The sequence below is a fragment of the Corvus kubaryi genome, unplaced genomic scaffold, assembly GCF_017639235.1.
Source record: "Corvus kubaryi isolate FWS band 111438036 unplaced genomic scaffold, C.kubaryi_AGA036_p1.0 37334, whole genome shotgun sequence".
Taxonomy (NCBI): domain Eukaryota; kingdom Metazoa; phylum Chordata; class Aves; order Passeriformes; family Corvidae; genus Corvus; species Corvus kubaryi.
In genome coordinates, this window is record NW_024581108.1 from 2268648 (window position 1) to 2291927 (window position 23280).

The 23280-nt window shown below is 55.5% G+C and overlaps 4 protein-coding genes across 6 annotated transcripts in view; 3 read left to right on the top strand and 1 right to left on the bottom strand.

The window, feature by feature from the left end:
- The window catches only part of LOC121665522 (nitric oxide synthase 1 adaptor protein), a 38510-nt gene extending 19995 nt beyond the window's left edge, over positions 1 to 18515 (top strand). For 2 of the 3 annotated variants that reach the window (XM_042029842.1, XM_042029841.1), the window contains 8 exons: positions 9258 to 9350; positions 9729 to 9802; positions 10402 to 10510; positions 10740 to 10881; positions 12114 to 12253; positions 12812 to 12979; positions 14835 to 15000; positions 15544 to 18515. In XM_042029842.1, coding sequence (XP_041885776.1) covers positions 9258 to 9350; positions 9729 to 9802; positions 10402 to 10510; positions 10740 to 10881; positions 12114 to 12253; positions 12812 to 12979; positions 14835 to 15000; positions 15544 to 15947 — 1296 coding nt within the window. In that variant the 3' untranslated portion in view covers positions 15948 to 18515. The remainder of the gene's footprint in view (positions 1 to 9257; positions 9351 to 9728; positions 9803 to 10401; positions 10511 to 10739; positions 10882 to 12113; positions 12254 to 12811; positions 12980 to 14834; positions 15001 to 15543) is intronic. The other variant, XM_042029843.1, reaches the window with a different exon arrangement.
- Positions 18516 to 18967: 452 nt separating this feature from the next.
- Positions 18968 to 19604, bottom strand: SPATA46 (spermatogenesis associated 46). The gene is given in 2 exon segments (XM_042031039.1): positions 18968 to 19364; positions 19366 to 19604. Coding segments are annotated over 2 exon segments (636 nt in total).
- CUNH1orf226 (chromosome unknown C1orf226 homolog) lies at positions 19603 to 22902 on the top strand. The gene is given in 4 exon segments (XM_042031040.1): positions 19603 to 19607; positions 19932 to 20414; positions 20493 to 20798; positions 20893 to 22902. Coding segments are annotated over 4 exon segments (1287 nt in total). The 3' UTR covers positions 21386 to 22902.
- A 21-nt stretch (positions 22903 to 22923) lies between these two features.
- The window catches only part of UHMK1 (U2AF homology motif kinase 1), a 15553-nt gene continuing 15196 nt past the window's right edge, over positions 22924 to 23280 (top strand). The window contains exon 1 of the mRNA XM_042031041.1: positions 22924 to 23004. Coding sequence (XP_041886975.1) covers positions 22924 to 23004 — 81 coding nt within the window. The remainder of the gene's footprint in view (positions 23005 to 23280) is intronic.

A 23280-nucleotide genomic window follows, 5' to 3' on the forward strand; every position in this document is an offset into this window, starting at 1 on the left:
GTTTTAATACCTGCATTAGTTATTGTTGAAATAGGAACTGTGAAGCAAGAGTGATATGAATAATTACCTCTTTTCTCCAGTTACAACCCAGAAACATTGTTGAGCACTGCCAGCATCTAATGAGCCCCACAGGGCTGGCTTGTTTCTGATGCACCAACCATTTAATGCTGCTGCTCATTCATTCTTTATTAATTGTCTGAATTTCATAATTGCTGATTTAGTTACAGTATTACCAGCCTGCCTTCCTTGGTGTGTCACTGCTTCTCTGCCTGGCTATTCTCATTTGCCTTCTCAACTGGTCTTACTCAAGCTTTTATGCAACAGTGAGCGAGCAGCTTTGTGGTGAACAGTAAAAAAAATACCAAAATAAATCCTGTATTTCACAACTTGGGGCGTAAATATCACCATGCTGTGATTTGGCTCACTTTGCTGAGCTGACACCTTTCTGAAGTGCTGTGTGGGTATCTTCTTAGGGTGCCCCTTGCTTTGTCACCTGCCCTCAGGGTGGAATTGGAGTGATTTTGTGCTCTTCTGCCCTGCCTTCAACCCATCCATGTGGGCAGGGATTACCTCAGCTTCCTCGAGGCAGGGTCTATCTTTGAAAGGATGCATTTGGGGGAGAGAGCTAATCTTGAACACAGAAATTTTGTTTTCCTTCTCAGGTGGAGGAGGGTGCTGGGCTGGACATTGCCTGCACTGCTCAGTCCTGGGGTCCCCCAGGGCATCGGGACTTGCTGGTGCCAGAAAGGGTCAGGAGTTTATTAGGGATCACTTTGTAAAGGGGCGTGACTGAACTGCTGCAAATGGCAATGCTGCCCTTCAAGCCAAGCTTGTTCTAGCACATGGGCTCAAACCCGCTCTGGGCTGGATGAACAGAGGCCATTTCCAGGCTCTTGCAGTTCCTTACCTTCCTCAAAGGGCGGTTGCACCAAGCAGCTTGTGCTGCCTCAGCCTGCATAGGTCAAACCAATGCATGTCTAATTAAAAATACCACAAATTCCAGTCAGATGTGGGCTTTCCAAGGAATGCACTTCTGCTTATTCTAGCAACAGGTGGTAAATATTAAAACATGTACAGCTCATTTCTGGTGTTCTCCCTCCCGGACTGTGAAAAGCAGTGCGAGAGCGGTGCCTGCAGATGCACACAGAGCCCGTCCTTGGTTTCCTTAGCTGAAGGAAGCAGCTCCAAGCCCGGCTGTTATTTTTATAACCAGTTTGACCAGTATCCCACATGCACCCACGCACCGGTTCATTCGCACCCTGGCTTGGTCACCGGCGATGGCAGCATGTGAAGGCAGGGGGGAGCTTGCCACCTCCCACACGGGTCCAGTCCATGCTGTTATCACTTCCTTGGCTTTCTGAAAGGAGTTTGGAGATGTTTTCAAGGCTGGGGGATAGCGTGTTGCATGGTCTCCACTGACCTTCATGCCTGGCTGAGAAGTGCCACTTTTCCCAGCCCACGAGCACCGTACTCACTGCATGTGCCCAGTCTGGAGGAGAAATTATATGGCTGGGGTGGGATGGGATCCCCAGCTTTCTTTCATAAGCTTGGTATTAGTGAAGGCCTCGTGGAGTGAACAGTAACACTTGCACAAGGACCTTGATGGCTTTGGTGAGATGCTGGTAGAACTGAGGGGTGTAGCTGGGAAGCATGCTGCTGCTCCAGCACCTGCATCCCTCATGGCACAGTGCTGCTGCATCCCTCATGGGCACACAGCAAGCTGCTGATGTGTCTCAGGCCTCCTTTGAACCTCTGATTTAAAGATGTTAAAAAAAACAACACAGAGAGGTATGAAATGCCTGAGGATTTCTTATAAGGGAGATAAATCATCTTGCAAATGGAAGTCTTCAAAAGAGGGGGTTAGCATAAGCTGTTGCCTGTTAACTTTCTCCATTTAACCCTGTGACTGATACTGATTTAATTCTTACCAGTTCTGATTTCTCTGAGCTTCCTGTGAAACTGCTTCTGCTGCAGATGGCTCGTGTGTGTGTCCCAGTTTGCCACCTCAACTTGTGAAACTCGGAGGTAGTGAGGGGAGGTTGGAGGAAGCGGATGGAGGCAGCTCTCTGGGAGGAAATAGCAAACCGAGCAGAAGGCATTTATTGTGAAGTAGTCAATGTTATTGGAAAACATATTTTGTGTGATAGATGGGTATGCTGCAATCCTGGGATGGTTTTGAAGCAGCAACCTTAACTTTGCTCTGCTGCTCTCACAACATGGGTAATTTTAGCCTGATTCCCATTTATACCCATCAGTACTCACAACCATCACAGACGGTTACCAAAATTAAAACTGAAGTTGGACGGGAAAATAGGCACTGACCTTGTCAGTGCAAACCAAAATCATATCTATTTCAGACAAACACATGTACCTCAGAGCCACATTTCCCATATGTGCAAATGCAAACTCCAAGGAACTGTGGAAGAGTTTTAAAAAGCATCATCATTAAGCCCAAGAACAAGCATCCAGTACTTCATTATTCCTCGTCTCTTCCAAATTACTGTGCCTTTAAATTTAAGTCCAGTTCATGCTAAAACCACCAGCCATGGGGTGTAGGCAGGAGGACAGGGCAAATTTAATGCTGGTGAGTAGTTTAAACCCAAACTGTCAGGATGGCAGAGGTGTCTGGCATCTTTGGCCATGCCATGCTGGCAGTCTGCTGATGGAGCTGGTGGGAGCCTTCATCCTGGCCTCAGATATCTCCATGTTTCTGTGTCGCACAATGGGATCCATCCCTGCTGCAAGTGTGAGTGCCGCAGGCTGGTTTTGTCCTCAGTTTTGGTGGCAGGAGCGGGGAGCCCAAGTAAAATGACCACACCGAGGAGATCCCCAAATTTCCCTGCTTTTCTTGTCTTTTTGTATCCCAGTTCCTGGAGGGAGCAGGAAGGTGCTGCTGGCATCCCATGGCAAGTGTCCTGCTCATGTGTGGAGCATTGGCATGGTAATGGCCAGATTTACAGATGCACAGAGGAACTGGGGTGCAATGGGATCCCATGGCCCCAGTGAAGGGTATGGGGAGTCCTCAGCCACAGGCAGCAGCACAGCACTTCGGTAGGGTGGCTTAAAGCAGCCTTTTAAAAATGGGTTTTAGTCCATTTATTGCTGATCACATTAGTAGGCTAAGCAGGTATTTCAGTGTGCTCCCCTCCAGCAAGCCTGATTCCCCTGAGGGCATGAAGTGCAGCCCAGAGCAGTGGACTGTCAGATATTGTGAAGCCTTGTTCAGAAATGCCTTTCAGATGAAGCTGTCTGCCCTCCTGGGAGGTGCCCTGCTTTCCAGCCACTTCATCCCCTAACATCTGCTGCTGCTTCCCCAGTAGGGCCGGAGGAGACATGGGCCAGGGTAGGCTGGCAGGTGCCTTTCTGTTTTGGGGGCAGCAGCCTTCAGCAGAAGGGAGTGATGGCTGCTCCGTAGCTGGGGACCCTGCTGGCAGGAGCCTGGCTCTCTGCTGCCCTACCCTTCTGACTGTGGGGAGAGGCAGGGCTGCCTCTGCTCCCTGCCCAGCTGTCTGCTGGACACCACACAATATCATGGCTTGGATGGTTGTAGACTCTTCTGAACTGCAAGGCTGCTTCTGGCCAGGTTCTATCTGTTTGCTACTGGGCCAAAGCTGTATTTTAAATCATTCCCTTCTCTCCAGTGCTCTTTCCTTTCAGGCTCAAAGGTACACTTTTCCTCCAATTAACCAGGAAGAAAAAAGAAGGCATGGGGTGTTCTGGCTGCAGTCTGCTCCTGGTGCTTTGGCAGAACCCCGGCACTGAGCTCTCGGTGTTGGTTACCCCACAAAGGGCTAGCAGGAAGCCAGTGCTGCCTTCCTGCTCCTCCTGCTCTCCATGCCCATCCCCAGGGTGGCTTGGCACACCTGGCAGGGAAAAAAGGGCCTTTCCCTCACAGGTTCCTGTTCCCCCACAGCCTGCAGGTGGCTTCTGAGTCATTCCAGGGCACTGGGGTTGGTGCCATTTCTTTGTGTGGTTCAGTAAAGCAAAATCCTCGTGCCCTGTGTTTGCTATTCCTCCCAATTACAGCTATTAGGATCCCAGCAAGGTTTCTCAGCCTTCCCTCCTGGGAAGCTCCTGGACATTTCTGGGGTTTGCTGCCATTCCCCGTGTTTTCAGCAGTAGGAATTGTGAGGTATGTGCTTCCCCCCAGTTGTTAATTCTGGCGCCGTGGAGCCTGTGCCGATTGAACTCAATCCCGGCTGTCATTTTGTAATAAGTTAATTCTTCATCAAGAGCACTGCAGTGCTCCTCCCCCCAAGTGCTGGGAAAGCTGGCGCTGGTCTGGCACGTCTGTCATTAGCCGGGGCTGACCTGGGGTTAAAGTCTAACTCTGGAGGTATTTTTTGAGCTGCTGTGGCAGCCAGCTGCGAGGAGGAGCTGCCGTGGGAGCTGCGGGGGCATCGCCACGGGCAGAGCAGCTCAGAGCTGAGGGTGCTCCCAGCAGGGTCCTGCCCAGCCACCCCTCTGCATTCAACACAGGTGGCTCTGGGGCACCCAGCTTTGCTCACAGTTTCATGTCCTTTCTGGATAAACACGTAGAAATACAGCTTGCTGGCAAAAACTACATCCTCTTCTACGCTTTTTCTTACTGCAGATTTTCATCTCCTGCCTCCCAAGCTAGCAGAGCAGCAGTGAGTTCTGTAGGAATTGCTTTTTCCTTGTTAATTGAATTCTCAGAGCACTGCTCTTTCCCCAATACAAGGTACAAGCTTGTAACCTTTTTTCCCTTTTTAAATTTTTTTTTTTTTTGAGGAGGGGGATAGAGGGTGGAAGGGGACAGGGGCAGCTCGATGCATTTAGAGCAACTTCCTTTAAAAAATACTCTCTTTATTTGTATTCTGCTGGCACAATGTGACCATAAAGCATTCCTGGTACTTTCCCTTACTTATGGACAGTGCTAGTGGACAGACTTAAATCTGTACCTGAGGCAGTTTAGATGGGCTGGAATGAAATGAGGGCATTTTTATTCAGGTTAACATTTTTCAGATGCTTGTGAATGTGGGGGGGATGATGGATCTAGAAAGACATCATCTCTCCTCCTCAGTGTCTGATCTGCCTGACCTTGTGTGCAGCGCGTGGTTACAAGTTTCCTCACACTTCTGCTGTGCGGAAACATGCCGACAGAGATGGATAGCATCTTTCTAGGGATGCTGAGTTTTCCCTGCTTTTCACACTTACCCATCTCTCTTGGATTCATACATAATTTTACTCCAAGCTGACAAGGTTACATGCGCTCTCTATTAAGCAACATATGTTACTCCGTTCTCCAGAAAGGGCAATTTTAATACTCTGCCAGTAGGAATGCGTTGCGCAATGATGCATACACCAGCTGGCTTCTTTTCCTTCCAAAGTTCTTTAAATACTGAACTCTGCACAAAAGACAGATGTTGAAAATAGACTCCCACTAACCCGAGGTCGACAGTAAGGCTCCTGTGCTCTGATGGAGTGGATGTTTCTTTTCCATTTGAAAAGATAAGTATGTTTTTTTGTGGGCAGGGTAAAATTAAAGGACAGTCTATTCACTTAGCTGGTTGGATTTTACGAGTGATCTTATATTTCTTTTGCGTTACTGAGACCACCTTTGCCTTTCTTCTTGAATAGTCATGGGGCTTTTCAACTGATGTATCTCAGATGTCCATTTTCAGTCTTTGGTCAAAAATTTTAATGCAGCTCTTATAGCTTCAGTTGGAGACCAACTGTGGAGCTGTGCAAGTCCAGGAATGGATAATTTTGCTGTGTCCTTTCTCTGTGTATTTCTCTGAAATTAATTCTTCTCTTTCTTCTGGCATTTTCACATTGCTATAAACAAGAATTAATATAATTAACCCAAGCCTGCAGTATTATTACAGATATTTAAAGATCCAGAAACGTGCCCAAGATGAGCAAAATGGGTAGAAGGCTAAGAAAGCGCTTCTGTTACGGCTTTTAATTGGTTATAAGTAGTACAGTGAAATGCTACATGATGTGAAACCAAAGGGGATCATGGGAATGCTGTGCAAATCCTCTTTCCTTTCTTGATTTCAAGCTGGATAATTATTTCTGTATCAGTTCTTTATTAAGCTGTAGGCTAGGATTCAGCTCTCCAACTGGAGCCATGGGTAGCTGAGCTTATCATGTGTGAAATGTGTTTTTTCTCCTGAAGCAGTCACCAAATGACAATGCAGTGCCCAGCGAGTGTGGGGTAAATTGCTGTCACCCAGCATACAGAGACGCTCCTATTGCACATCTTTGGAAAATGCAGGATATATTCCCAGCAAGGATTGGGTGGCAGTGGCCCAGTGTCTCTGGAAACGTGGGTTTTCTTTTCCTGTGGGTCAGCCACTTCTTGTGGATACAGCAGCTGCGGCTGTGGCTGTGCAGACCATCTCAGCGCCCCTGCGGTAGCATTTCCAACCCTGCCATCATCACCTCTGCTCTCTTCCCAGCAGCAGGAAAAGCTAAAATCCTAATGCTTTGCAACCCTCTTAAGCTTTCTCTCTTTGTTTTGCAGCAGAAGGAGGAATGTTGACGAACATGGGCAGACACAGCAGATCTCTGTGCCTGGGCAGAGTTGTCATCAAGAATAACTCCAAGCCAGGGAGGTCCTGATCAGTTGTACAGAGATGTTCTTCCATGGCCCCATTAAGTAAAGGGTTTTGGTTTCATCCCTTACAGTCTCTGTGGCTCAGGTCTCACTTAGAGGAACTGCACAAAGCTGACACTCCCTTAGACCAAATTAGGCAGCCCCTCAAAATCAGCAATGGCATCTCCTAGCCTGTGGAACCCGGGATGCTTTCCCTGCACGGCCCCGGGATGTAAGAGGCAGCGCGGCTGAATTGCTGTCTTATTGAATCCTCTTCCTTGCTAATTTGTTATTAAATGACGGTTAGTGTTTCATTAGAGCCCCAGTGGGCGCCAGTTCATTAGTGTTTTATTGGCTGGAGCTGCGCTTCGGAGCATGGGAAGTGTGTCCCGGAGAGCCGCTGGGCTCGTTGGACTGATTGCTCTAATGAGCTCTGGGTGGGGTGGGACGGGCAACAGCTCTCTGAGCACATGGCTCAGGCTTGCAAAGGAGCTTGGCTCTCCAGTCGGTGTCAGGATAAAGGCCTGGATTTATGGAAGGGCTTAACAAATCTGTCTGCTCGGTCCTTCCGAGAATTTGACTTCTTTGCTTCCGTTGGTTTTTGCTGGAGTTTTGCCATGACCCATCAGCACCAGGGGGCTTTGGCTTCAGCGTGGCAGAGGCACAGCAGCTCTTCCCACAGCATTCCCCCCTGCCAGGCTCAGGGCGAGCCTGGGCAGAATCCTTTGCCTGCAGCCAGGGATTGTGGAAGCCTCCCCGAGGAGCTCTGTGTGATTCTGTCCCTGAAATGTCCCAGGGCTGGGTAGCATCTTTGCTGAAACCTCCTGGCCTGTCTGCATTGCTGTCCTGGGGCTGTTACTCTCCCAAAAAACCAGGCTAAAAATAGTCTGTCTCACCGTGAGATATTTTTCACTCTTCCAAGACCACATTAGTTAGCACTTGGGGTAGCCTGGAATAGAAGCCCCACAGCACCAGGAGCTCGGAAATGCAACTGGATGTGTATAATCAGTGATCGTTAGGACCAATAAATCAGGCAGCAGCACCCAAGGTGCCACGCAGTCACCCTGGATGCTGCAGAGAGCATGGAGCTCAGCCTGCAGCTCCTGGAAAATCACATGCAGAGCCTCAGAAAGGACTGGGTTAATTACTCCAAGGTGTAGTCAGGCTCACCTTTTTAGGGCCAAATCAAGACATTTCTTCAGGGTTAGGTACCAGGCACTGGTCTAGTGTCCTGACAAGACACAAAGAATGGGCTCTTGAATGCAGTTTCATCTCTGCTGATAACGATGGGTTTGGGCCTTGGAAACCCACACTGGTGGGTTCTGTGGTGAAGGACTCTGGTGAGACCCTTCTCCATGAGGAATAAGCCATGCAAGCAGCATGTTGGGGATGTGCTGGGGGCTTTGAGGCTGACCAAAGCCATGGTGGGAGCCTGAGCTCTGCTTTCTGCACCCCATCACCATGGCTTCAGCCCCAGTGTGGATGGGCTTGCCTGCTCTGTGCTCGGGGGAGGGCAGAGCTGTGTTCCCCGCACTCTTTTCCAAGCCTTCTGAATCTCCCATCCCCTTCGGCGACTTTAAAATGGCTTTGAGGAATTGTGCTTTCAGGTCTTTTATCATTTGATCACAGGTCAGGGCCAGCAGCTTTTCCTGCCTGCTGGCTCTGGCTGCCAGAGTTAATAGATCACGCGGTGCTGGAAATGTCACAGCGGAGCTGGCGCGGGCTGGAGGCAGGGCACTGCTCCCTCTGCAGAGACACTGCTGAAATAATGAGAGGATAAATCAAATCCCTCTTCTTCAGGCAGGCGAGGTGCAGGATGCAGGGCTTTTTCTGGGCACAGAGGGTCTGTCCCCATGGCTGTGCACAGCTCCTTGCAAGTGGGACCAGCACATTGGGTGCCTGATGTGGCTGCACCTGTGGCAAACCAGTTATGGGACTCCTCGAAAGTCCCACAGCAGGATCAGCCCAAATGGCTTATTTAGCTATTCCTCTGCCAGCCTTCTCCCCGCTTGTAAGACTCTAAATGCCAAAGTGGGTGGATTTGGGGGGAATCTCATTCTCTCCCCAGGCCAGACCAGAGCTTTGTGTTTAGTCACTGATCTTTGGAAATTCCTGTTGGGATTTTTTCCTGTCCAGTGACTTCTAATTGAAGTGGGTAATTGCATTATCCCATCTCCCCTGGAGAGGTTCACAGAGTCCTCAGCAATCATCTTCAGTTTTATACTGAGCCCAAAAATACCCAACTCAAAATGCCATTTCACTTTTCAGAGCTCAGCAATGGCCACAAGCCAGCGGGGCAAATGCAGCCAGGCTGCAGATCCCTGGGGGCTGGCCGGGCTGGGGGGGTGGTGGTCCCTCTGTGGGGAGGCACAGCCCTTCAGAGGGGCAGAACAAATGCATTTGAAACACAAGCTACCATTCCCAGCAGCACTCTGAACTGGGCAAAGTGCTATCCACATCCAGGGGCTGGATTGCTCTGGTGCGTGCTCCTCCAGATGCTGGGCTTGGGGACACTGCAGGGCAGAAAGACCCCTTGTCCTGTCCTAGCATGGATGCTAGGTTGATGTGGGCATGTGGGATCAGGAAAACCTGTCCCTGTCCCTCTTGCCACTTCCTATTGGAGCCTCTTCAGCCCTCCCTGGGGCTGTGCTGGCACAGGAAGGCTAATTCAGGTATTTTCTTCCATCTCCTGCAGTATGAGTTCAAAGCCAAGAATATCAAGAAGAAGAAAGTGAATCTCATTGTGTCGGTGGATGGCGTGAAGGTCATTCTGAAGAAGAAGAAGAAGGTAGGCAGCACTGGCCACTGGAGCAGCAGTGCCTCAGCAGCAGAACCCCTCCCCTCCTGGTGCAGGGACCTGCAGCATCCTTGAATTTCTGGGAAGATCTGGTGGGCTGGGAGAGGGAGCGATGGGCTGGGGTCAACCTCATGTGAGTCATGTTCCTGCAGGGTGGCTGAGCCAGTCCTGGAGCAGTGTAGAAGGGGCCCAGAGAGTCCTGTGGGAGGTGATGTGGGATGTGACTGGTCCCCAACAGGACCTGACCCTTGGCAAAGGGTTTCAGGGGAGCAGCAGCAGAGCTGTGACAAGAGCTTCCCAAGTCTGTCCCTGGACTGTCTCTGCCCTGTCCTTGTTCTCAAGGACAGCATCTGACGTACTCATTTTCAGCTTCTTTCATTGCAGAAAAAAGAATGGGCCTGGGATGAGAACAAAATGCTCGTCATGCATGATCCCATCTACAGGTGAGGCTGCTGGGTGAGGGTACGGAGACTTGTGTGGCTCTGCCATGCCACTTACCCCCACCACACCAGCACTGTGCTGGGGACTGGAGAGCTGCCACCATCCTGTGGAGGGCAGCTCATGGTGCTTTCCAAAGTCCCTGGCTCTCCTCTTCCATCTTGTTCCCAAAAGCCAATAGCAGGGGGTGTCTGTCCCAGGGAGGCCAAATTGGAGTGAGAGAGGCCCTCAGCTGTGCTGGGGAGGGGGTGGCAGGCACTGGGCAAGGTGGCCAGCTCTGTGAGCAGGCCGGGGGTGAGGTTTGCTTTTCTCCATCCCCAGAGGGCTCCTGGGCCACTGGTTCTGTCCCTGGGGGCTGAGCAGAGAAATCCAATGCTGCCTTTGCAAAATGTTTGCTGCTGCTGAATCAGCAGGCAGATTTTCCCAACTGAGGTAAAACCACTGCCAAAAAAATTTCTGATGGGCTTTAGCAGGGATGTGCTGCAGAGGTTGGGCATGTGCCAGCACCCCGTGCCACGGGAAGCATTGGTTGTGGCCTTGGCCGTCTCCTGGGCATGTGGGTAATGTGTATGCTTATATCGTCCCTTCCATTCTGTCCTTGCAGGATATTCTATGTATCTCATGACTCCCAGGACCTAAAGATCTTCAGCTACATTGCCAGGGATGGGTCTAGCAATGTCTTCAGGTGCAACGTCTTCAAGTCCAAGAAGAAGGTAAAGATGTCGGGATGCAGATCTCATCCTGGTGTGCTCTCGGTGGAGCAGCTGGGGCAGGACTCCATGGCAATGCACTGGAGCTGGCAGCCGGGGCACCCTGGTGATCTGAGACCCTGTGGCAGCACAGAGACCCCTGAGAGCTGTGCCAGGCTGGGGGGTCACCGTGCAGAGGCAGCCCAGCTGAGGTTACATTCCCCCTTTCCTCTCCTGTCCTTGCCTGCCGCAGAGCCAAGCCATGCGCATCGTGCGGACGGTGGGGCAGGCGTTCGAGGTGTGCCACAAGCTGAGCCTGCAGCACACCCAGCAGAACGCGGACGGGCAGGAGGACGGAGACAGCGAGAGGAACGGAGATGACCTGGACGTCCCAGGTATTCCGCAAAGGCGGAGCTGTGGGGTGGCGTGGGGCTCCCGGAGCCTGGCAGATGGGGTTTGCTGAGGCACTGTCTTCCCGTACTGCTCCTTGCTGGCTGGCACCTCTGGGCAATGGATTTGCACAGCAATCTGGCTTGCTGTGCTTCAGGCTCAAGCTGCAGTCTTGCCCAGCAAGGAACCTTCTCTAGGTGTTAGCCATGATCCTCTCAGACATCCCCCTTGCTGGGAGCCCATTAGCAGTGCCTGGGACTCTGCTCTGTGCTTGGCTGCACACACTGCAAACATTCCCTCGCTACTTCGGCGCAAGAGGCCCCAAGCCCAGATCTTGCTCTTGTCCTGAGGCACGCCTGGGTCTGGGGCCAGCTCTCTGCAGTTCCCTGAATGGACATAGCCACGTTCGTGGTCTCCCATCAAGATGTCAGGGCTGCAGGCAGGCTGCAGACCCCGCTTCTTCACAGCCCTGTGGGTAGAGGGTGCAGGGATGCCTGGCTGGGGGGCTGCTGGTCCAGCCCCATCACCCTGAGCTCTGCAGGGTCCCGGGGAGCAGCCCCGCTCCTTGGTGCCGGTGCCTGTGCTGGAGGGGAGGCAGATGTTTTACGAGAGGTTAGTCAAACCCTTCCCTTGCCAGGTGGGACACTGGCAGGTCCTGCTGCCTGTCTGTGTGTGGACTGCCTGCCCTGCCCTGCCATGCCATGCCATGCTGTGGGCTGGATCCCCCCCATCCCAACAGGAGCAACCTGGGCTGAGCTGCGGTTTCCTGCTTGCCTCTGTGACCAGTGCTGCCGTGATGACCTAATCACTGGGCTGCCCTGGACCGGTCATTGTTTGGTTTTCCTCTGCACAATGTCCCAGCCACGATATGCAGCTCCCTGGGGATCCCAGAGCATCTGGTTTTTGTTTTTCTTTCCCGTAATCTCTTGTTTACCTTTCTTCAGCTTTATCTGTGTTTTCTGTTCTTGATGGCCCGTTTGTCCCACATCAGGGCTTTTGGCTGCCGTTCCCCAGGTTTGGTGTGCTGGGGCTGGGTGTGTTTTTGGCTGCAAGCCTCCTCCTGAGCAGCAGCAGGAAGACACAGCCGTGTTTCTCTGTACCTGCTTTCCCCCGGGCTGGAGGGTGGGTGGCATGGGGGCGGTGGGGACCGACTGTGGCACTGTTCACAGCCGTGGGTGAACAGTAGTGAGCTGCAGGTGCAGGCAGGCCGTGCCCTGCCCTGACCCTGCTCCCACAGCCTGTCGCCTCTCCGGTGTGGAGAGAGCGGCCGCTTCGGCTGAGGAGACCGACATTGATGCCGTGGAGCTGCCACTGCCCGGAGCTGACATCCTGGACTTCAGCCGCGGCGTGACCGACCTTGATGCCGTGGGCAAGGAGGTGGGTGGCCACACCGAGCCCAGGGTCCCTGCCCTCTGCTCTCAGGGGGTGGCACGGCCCCAGCCCCGTGACTCTGGTGTGCATTCCGAGGGCTGGGGGGTCGGGAGGGATTGTGCAGCATTCCCCAGCTCCCAGATCAAAGCCATCTGCCGCTGCAGGGCTGCCCTTTGGCTCGGGGCCCAGGGCACTCCTGGAGAGCGCTGTGCCGAGGCTCAGCTATGTGCAGCCACACGGAAAGCGTTTGGGGCAGAGCTGATAGGGATTTTTTTCCACTAAAAACACAAAAATAAAAGACTTCTTGATACAGTGGAAATTCCAATGGGAAGCGTCAGCCTTTTCAGGAATTTTCTACAAAACTATTTGAGTTGTTGTTGAAACTGAAAAGGTACTTTTTGCAAAGGTTGTCAGCACCGTTAGCAAAGTATGCTTTAGCTTTTGATGCAGCTGCTTCTTCTCTGGGTATTTTGGGGGGCTGCTCTGTGCAAAAGCTCGTGTGTGCCCAGTGGCTCTCTGAGGTGAGTGCCAGGGGATCACACTTTAGACATTGGTGTTTTGCAGAGCTGCCTCCACCCTGAAGATATCCTGACAGCGTCACCCAAGATGCTGCTGCCCTCATCTGCCCAGCTGCCCGACCTGGGAACACCCCTCTCTGCCCACCACCAGATGCAGCTTCTCCAGCAGCTCCTGCAGCAGCAGCAGCAGCAGACACAAGTGGCCGTGGCGCAGGTTCTCCCCTCTATTCTTTCCCAGGGGCAGTGGCAGGGCTGGGGCACACTACTGAGCCCCTTGGTGCTGCTGGAGTATCCTGCCTGGGGGCAGTGATGAAGGCAGGCAGCTCCATGGGGAGGGGGCTCCAAGAGGTGCTTAGGTCTGCTTCCCACCAGGTGTCTTGGGCCTTTGGCTGCTGTGTGCTCGCCAGTGGCCTGCCCCAGTGACTGGTGTGCCTGGGCTGTGCAGCTGGCAGCTCACTCTCCATGCAGCTATTTCTCATTTAAGCAGCCCTGGCTGCTTTATCCAACTCATTACCTGAGCTTTACTTGTTCCCTGACCCCTCACAGAACTCTCTGCAATTCATCAACTTTCTTCCTGGCCTGTGTGATGGGCTCCAGCAGCCTTTCTGTGCTGCCCCGGGGCTTTGCTCCGCTCGCATCAGTAAATCAGTATTTGTTGATCAGTTCCGGCTGAGCTGCTGCCTCCAGAGCCCACGTGCCTTTTGGGGTCACAGGTTGCCAAGTTGCTTTCCCCTCTGGAAGAAGGACCTGCATCCTCGGGGAATCTTTTATGTCTGTCCAAGTATAGTGTTGCTCACAATCCAAAAGGCTCCATGGTGCCTGCTCAGAGTGTAAAGTATTGCACCCCTTGCTCTTGGTCTGGCTTCACAGAAAGCTGTAAATTCCAGTCCTTGCCTGGCCTCCTGTCACTCCCAGGCTTGCTGTGCTTCAGCTCAGCTCTGCCCAGGGCCACTTTGCTGGCCACGTTTGGGCAGCACCTGCCTGCCAAAACCTGGCACTGCCTCCTGGTACCCATCTGTGGGGGCAGGTGGCCCCCAGCTGGGCAGCTTTGGGGTCCCTGCAGCTGCAGCAGCAGCTCACAGTTTGTCAGGTACAGAGAGCTTCCTCTTCTTCCTCGAAGTCAGCTTTTAGTCCAAGGTAAAATAGCCTTTTGTGTTTGGTGGGGATATTTTTGTTTTCGGGTTATTTTTGTTTTGGGTTTTTTTTGTTTAGTTGTAAATCTGTGCTTTCCTGGTTCCAGTCCTTGCTGGAGAGAGGAGCAGTTATAGGAGCCATGGGTGGGTGCCAGGAAGGGGTGCTGAGCCAATGTGGCCCCCAGGTCACTGCTATCCCCTTGTGCAGTGTACATTTCCAAGGTTCTCCTTGCTTGAGTGCGGATCAGAGAGCTGCCCTGGGCAGGAGCTCTTGGCTGTCTGCCCTCAGGGGCACGGTGCTGGGGACATAGATGTTTGCATATAGGAAGGTAGTTGTGCTGAAATCAATGGTGGTCTTGCCTGTGGGCTCCCTGCAGGCATTGCTTCCCAGAGCCAGGCTGAGCAGCCAGCTTGCACCCCCAGAGCCACCACCCCTCAGCAGCACTCTGCCATCTGTGGTACTCCAGCCCCTCCTTGCGACAGGGGCTGCTGGCTGGGCCCTGTTTCTGGGAAACCTGCCCAAAAAGACAGCTTTTCCAAGGCCAGCTCTGCTGCACGGCTGCGCCCTCGTGCACCTGCAGCACCATCCAGTTGGTCGAGCGTGTCTCCTCTGCTGCATCCATCTGGCTTCCTCCTGGGCTGCCCTTCCCACGCACATCCGCAGCTCATGTGCACAACTGTCAGTTCGGTCAGTGCTGCGCGCCTTGGCCTCGAGCTTTTCCATCAGGGAGGCCAGGGGACAATGTGCTGAGCCCTGGTGTGACACGGCCCACATTCTCCCCATCACATCTGCAGTACCCACAGGGAATGGCTGCTTCATCACTTCATGGGGTAGGACGCTGGTGAGCCCTGGGCGATGTCTAGGGATGGCCAGAGTCAAAGCCCTCCACCCTTGAGCGGCATCTCCCTGCGCTCACCTGCTGTCTTCTGTCCCAGGTCCACCTGCTGAAGGACCAGCTGGCAGCAGAAGCAGCGGCACGGCTGGAGGCCCAGGCTCGTGTGCACCAGCTCCTGCTCCAGAACAAGGACTTGCTGCAGCACATCTCACTCCTGGTCAAACAGGTGCAGGAGCTGGAGCTGAAGCTGGCGGGGAACACGACCAGTAAGCGCTGCCGCCCCTTCCTCTCCCCTCGCAGCTAGCCAGGGCTGTGGGGGACGTGCATGTGGGTGTTTTTCTTGGGATTTTTCATGCATTTCCAGTTATTTTGTTCAGAGGGATATTTGTGCCCTTCTGGCCTGGCTTGTGTGTGTGCAGCAGGGTGCTTGCATGCAGCATGGGAAGGGGCTTGGGGAGGGCTGTATGGACAGGTAATCGCCTACCTCCATCAGCTATACGTCTGCTTTCCCCAGTGGCTGCATGCTCCAGGCCAGCTCCATACCTGCCCAAGAGCCCCTACTTGACCTTCCTCTCCAGCAGATGTGGCCATCAGCTCCATGCAGGAGCTGGGCTGGAAGACAGTTAACTTTTTGTCCTGCAGAACTGGCCCTTTGTTGGCCAGCAGCAGCTCCTGGCATTAGTGACACCGAATAAGCCCCTCAAAACAGTGACCCCAGACTGTCCTCCTCCGGCCAGTGTGCAGCCAGCCGTGGTGGCCAGGGGATGCCCAGGCAAGCTGGGCCTCTTAGCCGTGCCCTTCTCTTGCAGCAGGCTCCCAGGACAGTCTGCTGGAGATCACCTTCCGCTCCAACGTCCTTCCTGTCCTCTGCGACCCGACCACCCCGCAGCCCGAGGACACCCACCCGCCGCCGCTGGGCCCCAGCTCGGCTTTCCCCAGCACCATGGGCAGCCCCATAGGTAGGAACGACTGTCTGGTGAAGCTGGAGTGCTACCGCTTTCTGCCGGACTCGGGGCCGCCTGCCCCAGAGCCAGCACTGGGCAGCCTGGAGCTCATCAAGTTCCGCGAGTCGGGCATCGCCTCCGAGTACGAGTCCAACACGGACGAGAGCGAGGAGCGCGACTCCTGGTCCCAGGAGGAACCGCCGCGCCTGCTCCACGTCCAGCCCAGGCAGGACCTGGGCGACAGCCTGGAGGACGAGATCGCGGTGTAGGGGTCAGCAGGAGGTGGTGCACAGCAGCCAGGACCTGCTGGAGCTGGGAAGGACCCTGGCCGCAGCCCCATGGCCCTGGCAGGGACAGGACAGCCCGGAGGGAGGGGGGGCAGAGGAGGGAGCAGGAGGATTCCAGCACCCAGTTGGGAGTGTGTGGAGGTGAGGAGAGCGGTGTCGAGGGCGTGTGCCAGGCGTGCTGTGCTCCAGCATGCGTGGGCTTGTGTGCTGAGCATCCCTGCTTTGCAGCAGACACTGAGCTGACAGCTCCTTGTGCTCCCCCTGGCCCCTATCTCCCTTCAAACTGTGTGTCAAAGGTCAGGCAGAGGCAAGGCACTTCCTGCTGGATTAGCCCCTTCTGGGGCTGGAGAAGCAGTAAAGCAGAGGAAGGGTTTTACTGGGAGGATGGGAGAGCAGGTCTAGGGCAGTGAGCAGGGACAAAAGGGATAGAGGGGGCAGCGCCGGGGTGGTGAGCAAGGACAGAGCAGCTGGTCTGGCTCTCTGCATGGTGGGCAGGGTGGGGGACAAGTACAGGGCCATGCTAGGTGAGGGTTGGTGACGGTGCACTGTCAGAGTGGGTCTGTGAGTGAGAAGTGAGGCATTAATGGACAGTGGGGATGAGCCTGGAAAGGAGTTTAAGGGGTGAGATGAGGTTGCACAGGCTGGCTGTGTGCAGGGAGTTGCTGGCAGGGTGATGTGGCACTTCCAGGACAGGGTTTATCCCTGCCGAGGCAGGTGGAGGGCGTGTGGGTAGAGCCTGCTTCTCTCCCAGGTGGTGGAGCAGAGAGGAAGGCACAGCTCAGTGTGGAGCAGGCAGCACAAAGCTGTAGAGCATCCTCCCCCTCAGCATCTGATCCTTTGGCTCCTTGGCACAGCTGCCAGGTTTCAAAGCCTTTTTGGTGCTCTGAAGTCACATTTTCAAGCACTTCCCATCACCGCAAACTCCCTGCTTTGCTTTATAGACAAACCCTCCCAATTTCCAAGCAGTTGTTTTGCCCCAGACCAAGGCTGGCATCTTCAGGGATGAGCACACTTTCAGCCCTCAATGGGGAGTGAACTGCTGGTGTCTGCAGGGGTGCTTCATCACACCTCTGGTTTGCACCCTCTGGAAAAGTGAATCCAAGATCTCGGGATCCCCCACCAGCCCTCGAGAAGCTCATGGCTTAGAGCCTTCTGTTGGGGCCTCCAAGGGATCCAGAGCTTGTTTCTTTTCTACAAACACTTTTATCACCTGCCTGGTGCTGAGCCTCTAGGAGGCCATGATTGAAGGGGTATGAACCAGAGTCCTGATGTCTGCCCTGCTTCATGTGAAAGCACTCGATGAGGTGGGGAATTGGCACAGTTGTCTTCTTCCCTGTCCTCCCTCCTATCCTGCTTCTGCTTTGCTTTGTTGCTTCCTTGCTGCTCTCACCTTTGTCAGCTCTGTCTCTGCTCAATCTGCCTGCAGCTAAACCCCTGGCTGACGCCAGCTCTTGCTCTCCTCCAGGACTTGGCCTGGCTGCTGAGGAAGGTCCATCACTTCTCTCTGCCCCGGTCCCTTTGGGACTGAGGGCTGCTGAGGAGTGATGTGTGGATGAGACCCTGGGGTCAGTACGAGCTGTGCTATGTACCCTCCCCCACAAGACAGGACTGGATGGGCTTGAGGAGCTAGTGGGAAGGAAAGAAGGACATGTTTCAGTGTCCCCAGCAGTGCCCTGATGTCCAGGGGAGCTCCTGCACCAGCCACAGGGCAGGCAGAGGGGGAGAGGGTGCTCCTGTCCTCTGGCCACCACTACCTCCGTATGCCCTGTCCCACAGAGCTGTAGGCACAGCTGTGTGCCAGCCCCTCTGCTGGGGACCCGACATCCCACTGCCAGCTTGCAGCAGGTGAAGGTGAAAGCAAGGGGTGGGAGGCTGCTCCAGCTAGGGAGAAGAAGTGGGCATGACAGCACGCACCAGCATGGCACTTACAGGGTAGGGATGGTTGGGCTTGGACAGGGATTTCCATGTGGGCAGACAGATTGTTCAGGAGAGGGGACAGCAGGAGCTCAGCTGTACACACAGGGCAGATGCAGGGAGAGCCTGGGAGGAGCAACAGCCGGCCGGAGGTCTCTTCCAGGCTGGGCTGCCTCAGGAAGCAGGTGGGGGGAGCCATCTCCTGAGCCACCGCTCTGGTCCATCCCTGCTGCACACACAGAGCTCAGGCCATGTCCTGTGAGCACTGGGCTGTCAGGACCAGCTGTGGCCTCGGGCTCCTGCCCCCCACTCTGCCCACAGGGGACAGTGGCAGGTGCCCCACAGGCCGAGGGGGTGCTGCCAGCATCATGCTGCACCATGGGTGTACACATGTAAATGACCCCTCCTAAGTCAGCGCTGCCTCCAAGACTCCTCTCTAGCCTCTCACTTTTGTTATGGACCTTGACAGGGGTTTTATAGCTATATTTTTTGTCCTTTCTTTTCCTACAACTGTCGTATTACTAACTGTTGACTCAATCTATCTGGGAAGCCAATCTGTCGATGTAAGTGCACTTAACCCTTGGGTGTTGTCATTAGTCAACTGGCTTTTGCTAAATAAATCTTTCTATTTCTCAAGGCTTTCTGTTGTCTCTTTCTTCTCACTGACTCTCTCTGTACTTCCTTCCCTCTCCACGCTGGGTGCCAGCAGTGGCATCCTCTGGCCTTGCAGAGACCCCCTCCAACCTAAGTCTCCTCTCCTGTGAGACCCCTGCTTGTGGTGCCAGCCACAGGCTGCCCATGAGAGCAAGGTGCCCAGAATATTGCTGGGCAATATTCTGGGCACCTTGTAGAGGGGTTTCAGTACCTAAGTAGAAAGAAACCCCACCTAAGTAGAGGGGTTTCAGTCTTCCCCTTCAGCCACTGCACAGCACAGGTTTGTCTCAGGGTTGACCCAACAGCTTGAGGGTGCCTGGGGGCTCCTGGCACCTGCAGAGCTCCCCACGGAGATGCAGAGATGCTAATCAGCACTTCCAGGGGCCCGGGAAATTTTTGGCTGCCGGAGAAGGAAAAGTAGGGAAGAGCCTCTCTTAAAGGATGACAGAAGCGTTGGGTAGGCAAAAGGAGAGCACAGGCAGGGCTGACTGCTCCTGAAGCAGTTCATTCTGCCGCTGGCAGGAGTGATGGAGCAGTGCCCTCCCGTGGCAGCTGCCTGGCTGCTGGGACTGCATGGACACCATGGGGGCTGCAGCCTCCCGTGCCTTGAGCTCCTGCTCCCCCAGGGCTTTGGACCTGCGGTAGAACCCCTTGCAGCTGTAGCCCTCCTGGCAGCTGTGCTGGATCTGGGTCTTGACCAACCGCGGTGTGGGGAAGATGTGGCAGCACAACTGGTGGCCATGCTGGAGCACAGGCTGGCACTGGGTAGCAGTGAGTTTGTCCTGGACAATGATGCTGGCTCTGCTGCTGGCCAGCCCGTCCCTCTCAGGGGCTGGGAGGAGCCAGAAGAGAGCTCTTCAAGAGGTTGTCAGGCTGCTGACACTCCCGAGAGGTGATGTCCAGGCTGGAGGAGAGGCTGCCCGGGCACTGCTGGGTGGCTCTCTTGGTGCAGATGAAGTAGCTGTAGGATGAACCCCAGGGCTGGTAGATGCTGCAGGTCGCTGTTGAGCAGGACTGTGGGACCACAGAACACAGAGGAAAGGGGGTCCCTGTAAGAGTCCAGCCCACCATGAGGTTGGAAGCAGTGCTGGGAACCCTTTCTCTCTGTCCCATGGGATGTGGAAGTGGTTGTCTCTGTCTCAGTATGTGCCCCTGGGATGCAGAGGTAGAGTTGGGCAGAGGATGCTGATGGGCAGCGAGGCCCCAGAACAGCACCAGGCTCATCCAGGAACTGGCTGGAGCCATCACACAGACCCACACTGGCATGGAGGCAGCCACAGGGGGTTTGAGCTGGTACTCCTGGGGGCAGCCCCCACAGCTTGGAGGGCTCTTGCTGGGAAGACACCCCATCTCAGTGTAGCTCAGAGATGGGGTGTGACTGCAGAGCCCTTTCCCCAGCAAGCACCCGCTGCCACCCACTACACAGACACAGCCTGGGCTGGGCTGAGGGAGCCATGGTGGGGTGGGCAGTGCAGAGCCCAGACTATGGGTGCCCCCAGAGAAGGGCCTGTGGCTTTACCAGGGTGTGGCTGACAAGGGACCCCCATGTGAGTCCCATCTCTTCAGGCAGCGTGACAGGTCTGAGCAGGGGCTTGGCAGCACAGCTCACCTGGCAATGTGGAAGGGACAGGCCTCTTCCCTTGCCATTCCCCTGGTAAATGCTCGCTTGCACACACTCTCTCTCTCTCTCTCTCTCTCGCTCTCCCTTTCCACAACCTGCTTCCCAAGTCGCTTGGTGTCAGGTAAGAAAAGCTCTTGGTGTGTTGGCAGTGCCAACGTGGAGCCCTGGGCTCACTGCTACCCTGTCTTGCCCTGTGCTGGTCCCCCATGCATGCACTGCAGCCCTGGCATGGCCTGGCTGCCCACAGCCTCTGTGGGGCTGTAGGAACATCCTCCCAGTTCCCAAGATTGTGTTCCCACTCTGCTGGTGGGCTGGCCGTGCTGGGGTCCCCCCTCCAGCCTGGCTTACATCCTGTCTGTTCCCTTTCCCCCTCCAGTGGACCAGAGCATGTTTGAGAACGCCAGCGCCAGCACGGCACCCACGCCACAGGCACAGCACATCCCTGCCACAGTGGGCACCCTGCCCCAGCCCAGCCGGCCCACTGGCAGCCAGCACCTCCGCAGCCTGGGCAAGGCCATGGGTGCAAAGGTGAACGACCTCCTGCGCCGCAAGGAGCCGGCCGGCCTGCCCGGCGTGGGAGCCATGGAAGTGAATGCCAGCGCAGGTGCTGTGCTGGGCACAGGACAGCTGGCTGCTGAGGAGGGGTGAGTGTCCCTGCAGTGTGCACCCCGGGGCCCTTGGGACAGGCTGGAGGGACCCAGCACAGGGCTGTATGCAACTGTCCCTCTGTGCTTGCAGGGCTGTGGGGCTGGATGCCTTTCCCCGGCTGGAACCCCCGCCTCCCATCACCAAGAAGCGGACGCCGCGCGCCCTGAAGACCCCCCAGGACATGCTCATCGCTCCGCAGCCAGAGGGGACCAGCACGAGGAGCGGCACAGAGGAGCCTCCCGAACCACCCACAGCCCACCCTGACCTCACAGAGGAGCAGCTGGGAATGGGGGACCCATTTCCTCCAGAATGCCCTGGGGTCCCCAGCATGACAGCCACCCTAGAGCCCAGTGGGGACCAGCCTACCAGTGCCTTACCTGTGCCTGACCTCATCCATAAGGGCAGCTGGGAGAGCCAGTGGCAAGTGGGTGAGAGGGCCACCGAGATGTCACCCACCACAGAAAAGCCCTCCCGGAGACCGGGGCTGGAGCATGAGCCACCAGGGAGCACAGGGCGGCTGGAGCCACATACCTCTGGCTGGGAGGTGGAGGGGACCCATCCTGACCTACTGTCCTTTGAGTAGCAGTGGGCAGCTGTGACAGGGGCACTGTGGGGGCTGGCTCTCCCAAACATGTCTCTCGCTGCCACTTGCCTTTTTTGGGGTGATTATTTTGGAGAGGGGGAAGCCTCGGGGTGGAAGGAGCCATTGCTGCCCAGTGTGGGCTCTGGGGAGCCATGACAACCTGCTTCTCCCCAAATTCCCAGGAGGGGCACAGCCTGTCCTGCCATAGCTTCTGCAGCCCCATCCTGAGCCTATTCACCCTGGTCAGGGCCAAGTTCCTGTCCTGTCACGGTGCCACTGCCACCCTGTCTGCAGCCAGGGGCCTTGCTGAGCTGGGGACCAAAGGGGGTGTGTGGGGGTAGAAGTGCCAGCCTGCCCCTAACCCCATTAGCTCTGCTGGAGTGAGTGGCCAGCGAGTGTCCCACAAGCACCACACACTGTTCCCTGTGTCTGCACTGGATGCCTTGGAATGGAGGATTTCACAGCTTATGCCGTGTGCTTGCCAAGATACCCCTTCCTGGGGCACCATCAGGCTCACCCAGTCCTAATGCCTCGTGCCAGGAAGGTGCCAGGGAGCCGGGACAGCAGATGAGCCCAAGACCTTCTCCAGGTGCTGACCTCGTGGCGTTATTCTGCCCAGTGCCATCTCTTTGCAGTGGAGCCCCAGATGCAGGAGACCTGGGCTCTGTCAGGGCGCAGGGCTGGACACCTGGGACTGCACAGCTGCTGGCCACTGGGCTCTGGCGAGGAGCTGAGCCCTTCCAGCTGCCGTTTGTTTCCTGGTCTCATCCCAGCCACCACAGACAAGACCAAACTGTCTGGACATGCAGCTCTCTCCATGTGGGCCAGTGTCACTGCTCCCCTTTATTTTCTGGGGCAGTGGACTCTTTGCGAGACTGGGACGCAGGAAGCCACATGGTTCTCTGATACTGCTGTATGAGTGTTTCCCCATGCATTACAGGAGGGGTTAGCCGGCCTGGGGGCACCTGTGCTGATGCAAGGAAGCAGCTGTGAGATGGATCTTTTTTCTTAGAGCTTTTATGTACACCCTCACCATAAAGGTAGTTTTGAGAAGGAAAGCTCCAAAGCCCCGATTTGGGTTGGAGGAACCCAGGAGCTCATGGGTGGGCCTGCTCACAGCTTCTTCTGGGCCACGCAGGTGGCTGGGCTGAAGAAATGTCTTCCACCACCCAAAGCCATGCTGTCCCACTGAAGGAAGGAAGCTGAGGTGTAACACGCACAGTGGCAATGTGATCACGCTGTGCATGGCCAACCCCAACCCCAGACACCGGTGTGTGTGTGTGTGTCTGCTGCCCAGGTCTACACTGCACTGTAGGTGTTGATGGAAACCAGGGCTTGTAGCCCCTCTCTGAAGAACCAGCATCTTCCATCGCTGTGATCCCAAGGGAACCTTCCCCTTAAGGGAGGGTCCTCACTCACGGCCGGTCCAGTCCCTTTATTTATGGTGTCGGGGTGTGTGTGCGGTTTGGGACAAGAGATGCAGATTGCACAATAAATTTTTTTTTCTTTTTTACCCACTGGTGTGTGGCAGTGCCTTGATGGGAGAGGACACCCTGCACCACCCTTGCACCATCCTGGTGGGGAGGCAGGAGGCGGAGGGGGCGTTTGGTGCTGTCCAGGTGGGGGTGGGGGGCGTGGCTGCCCTGCTGCGCTTGGCACTGAGGGGACGGGAGCCCTGGCTGGTGTCTGGGCTGAGGGCGTGCGACCCCCGGGAGTGCTGAAGGTGCTGGAGCCCGCCTGTACCGGGCAGAGGGCGCCGGACCCCGGGGTACCGAGGGGCCCCGCTCGCTCCCGGGCCGAGGGGCCGGGCCCCGCTCCGCCTCGCCCCTCCGCGGGCGGAGCCGCCGGCGGCACCGCCCCGTTTCCGGTGTCATGGCGGCCGGAGCGCGGCGGCG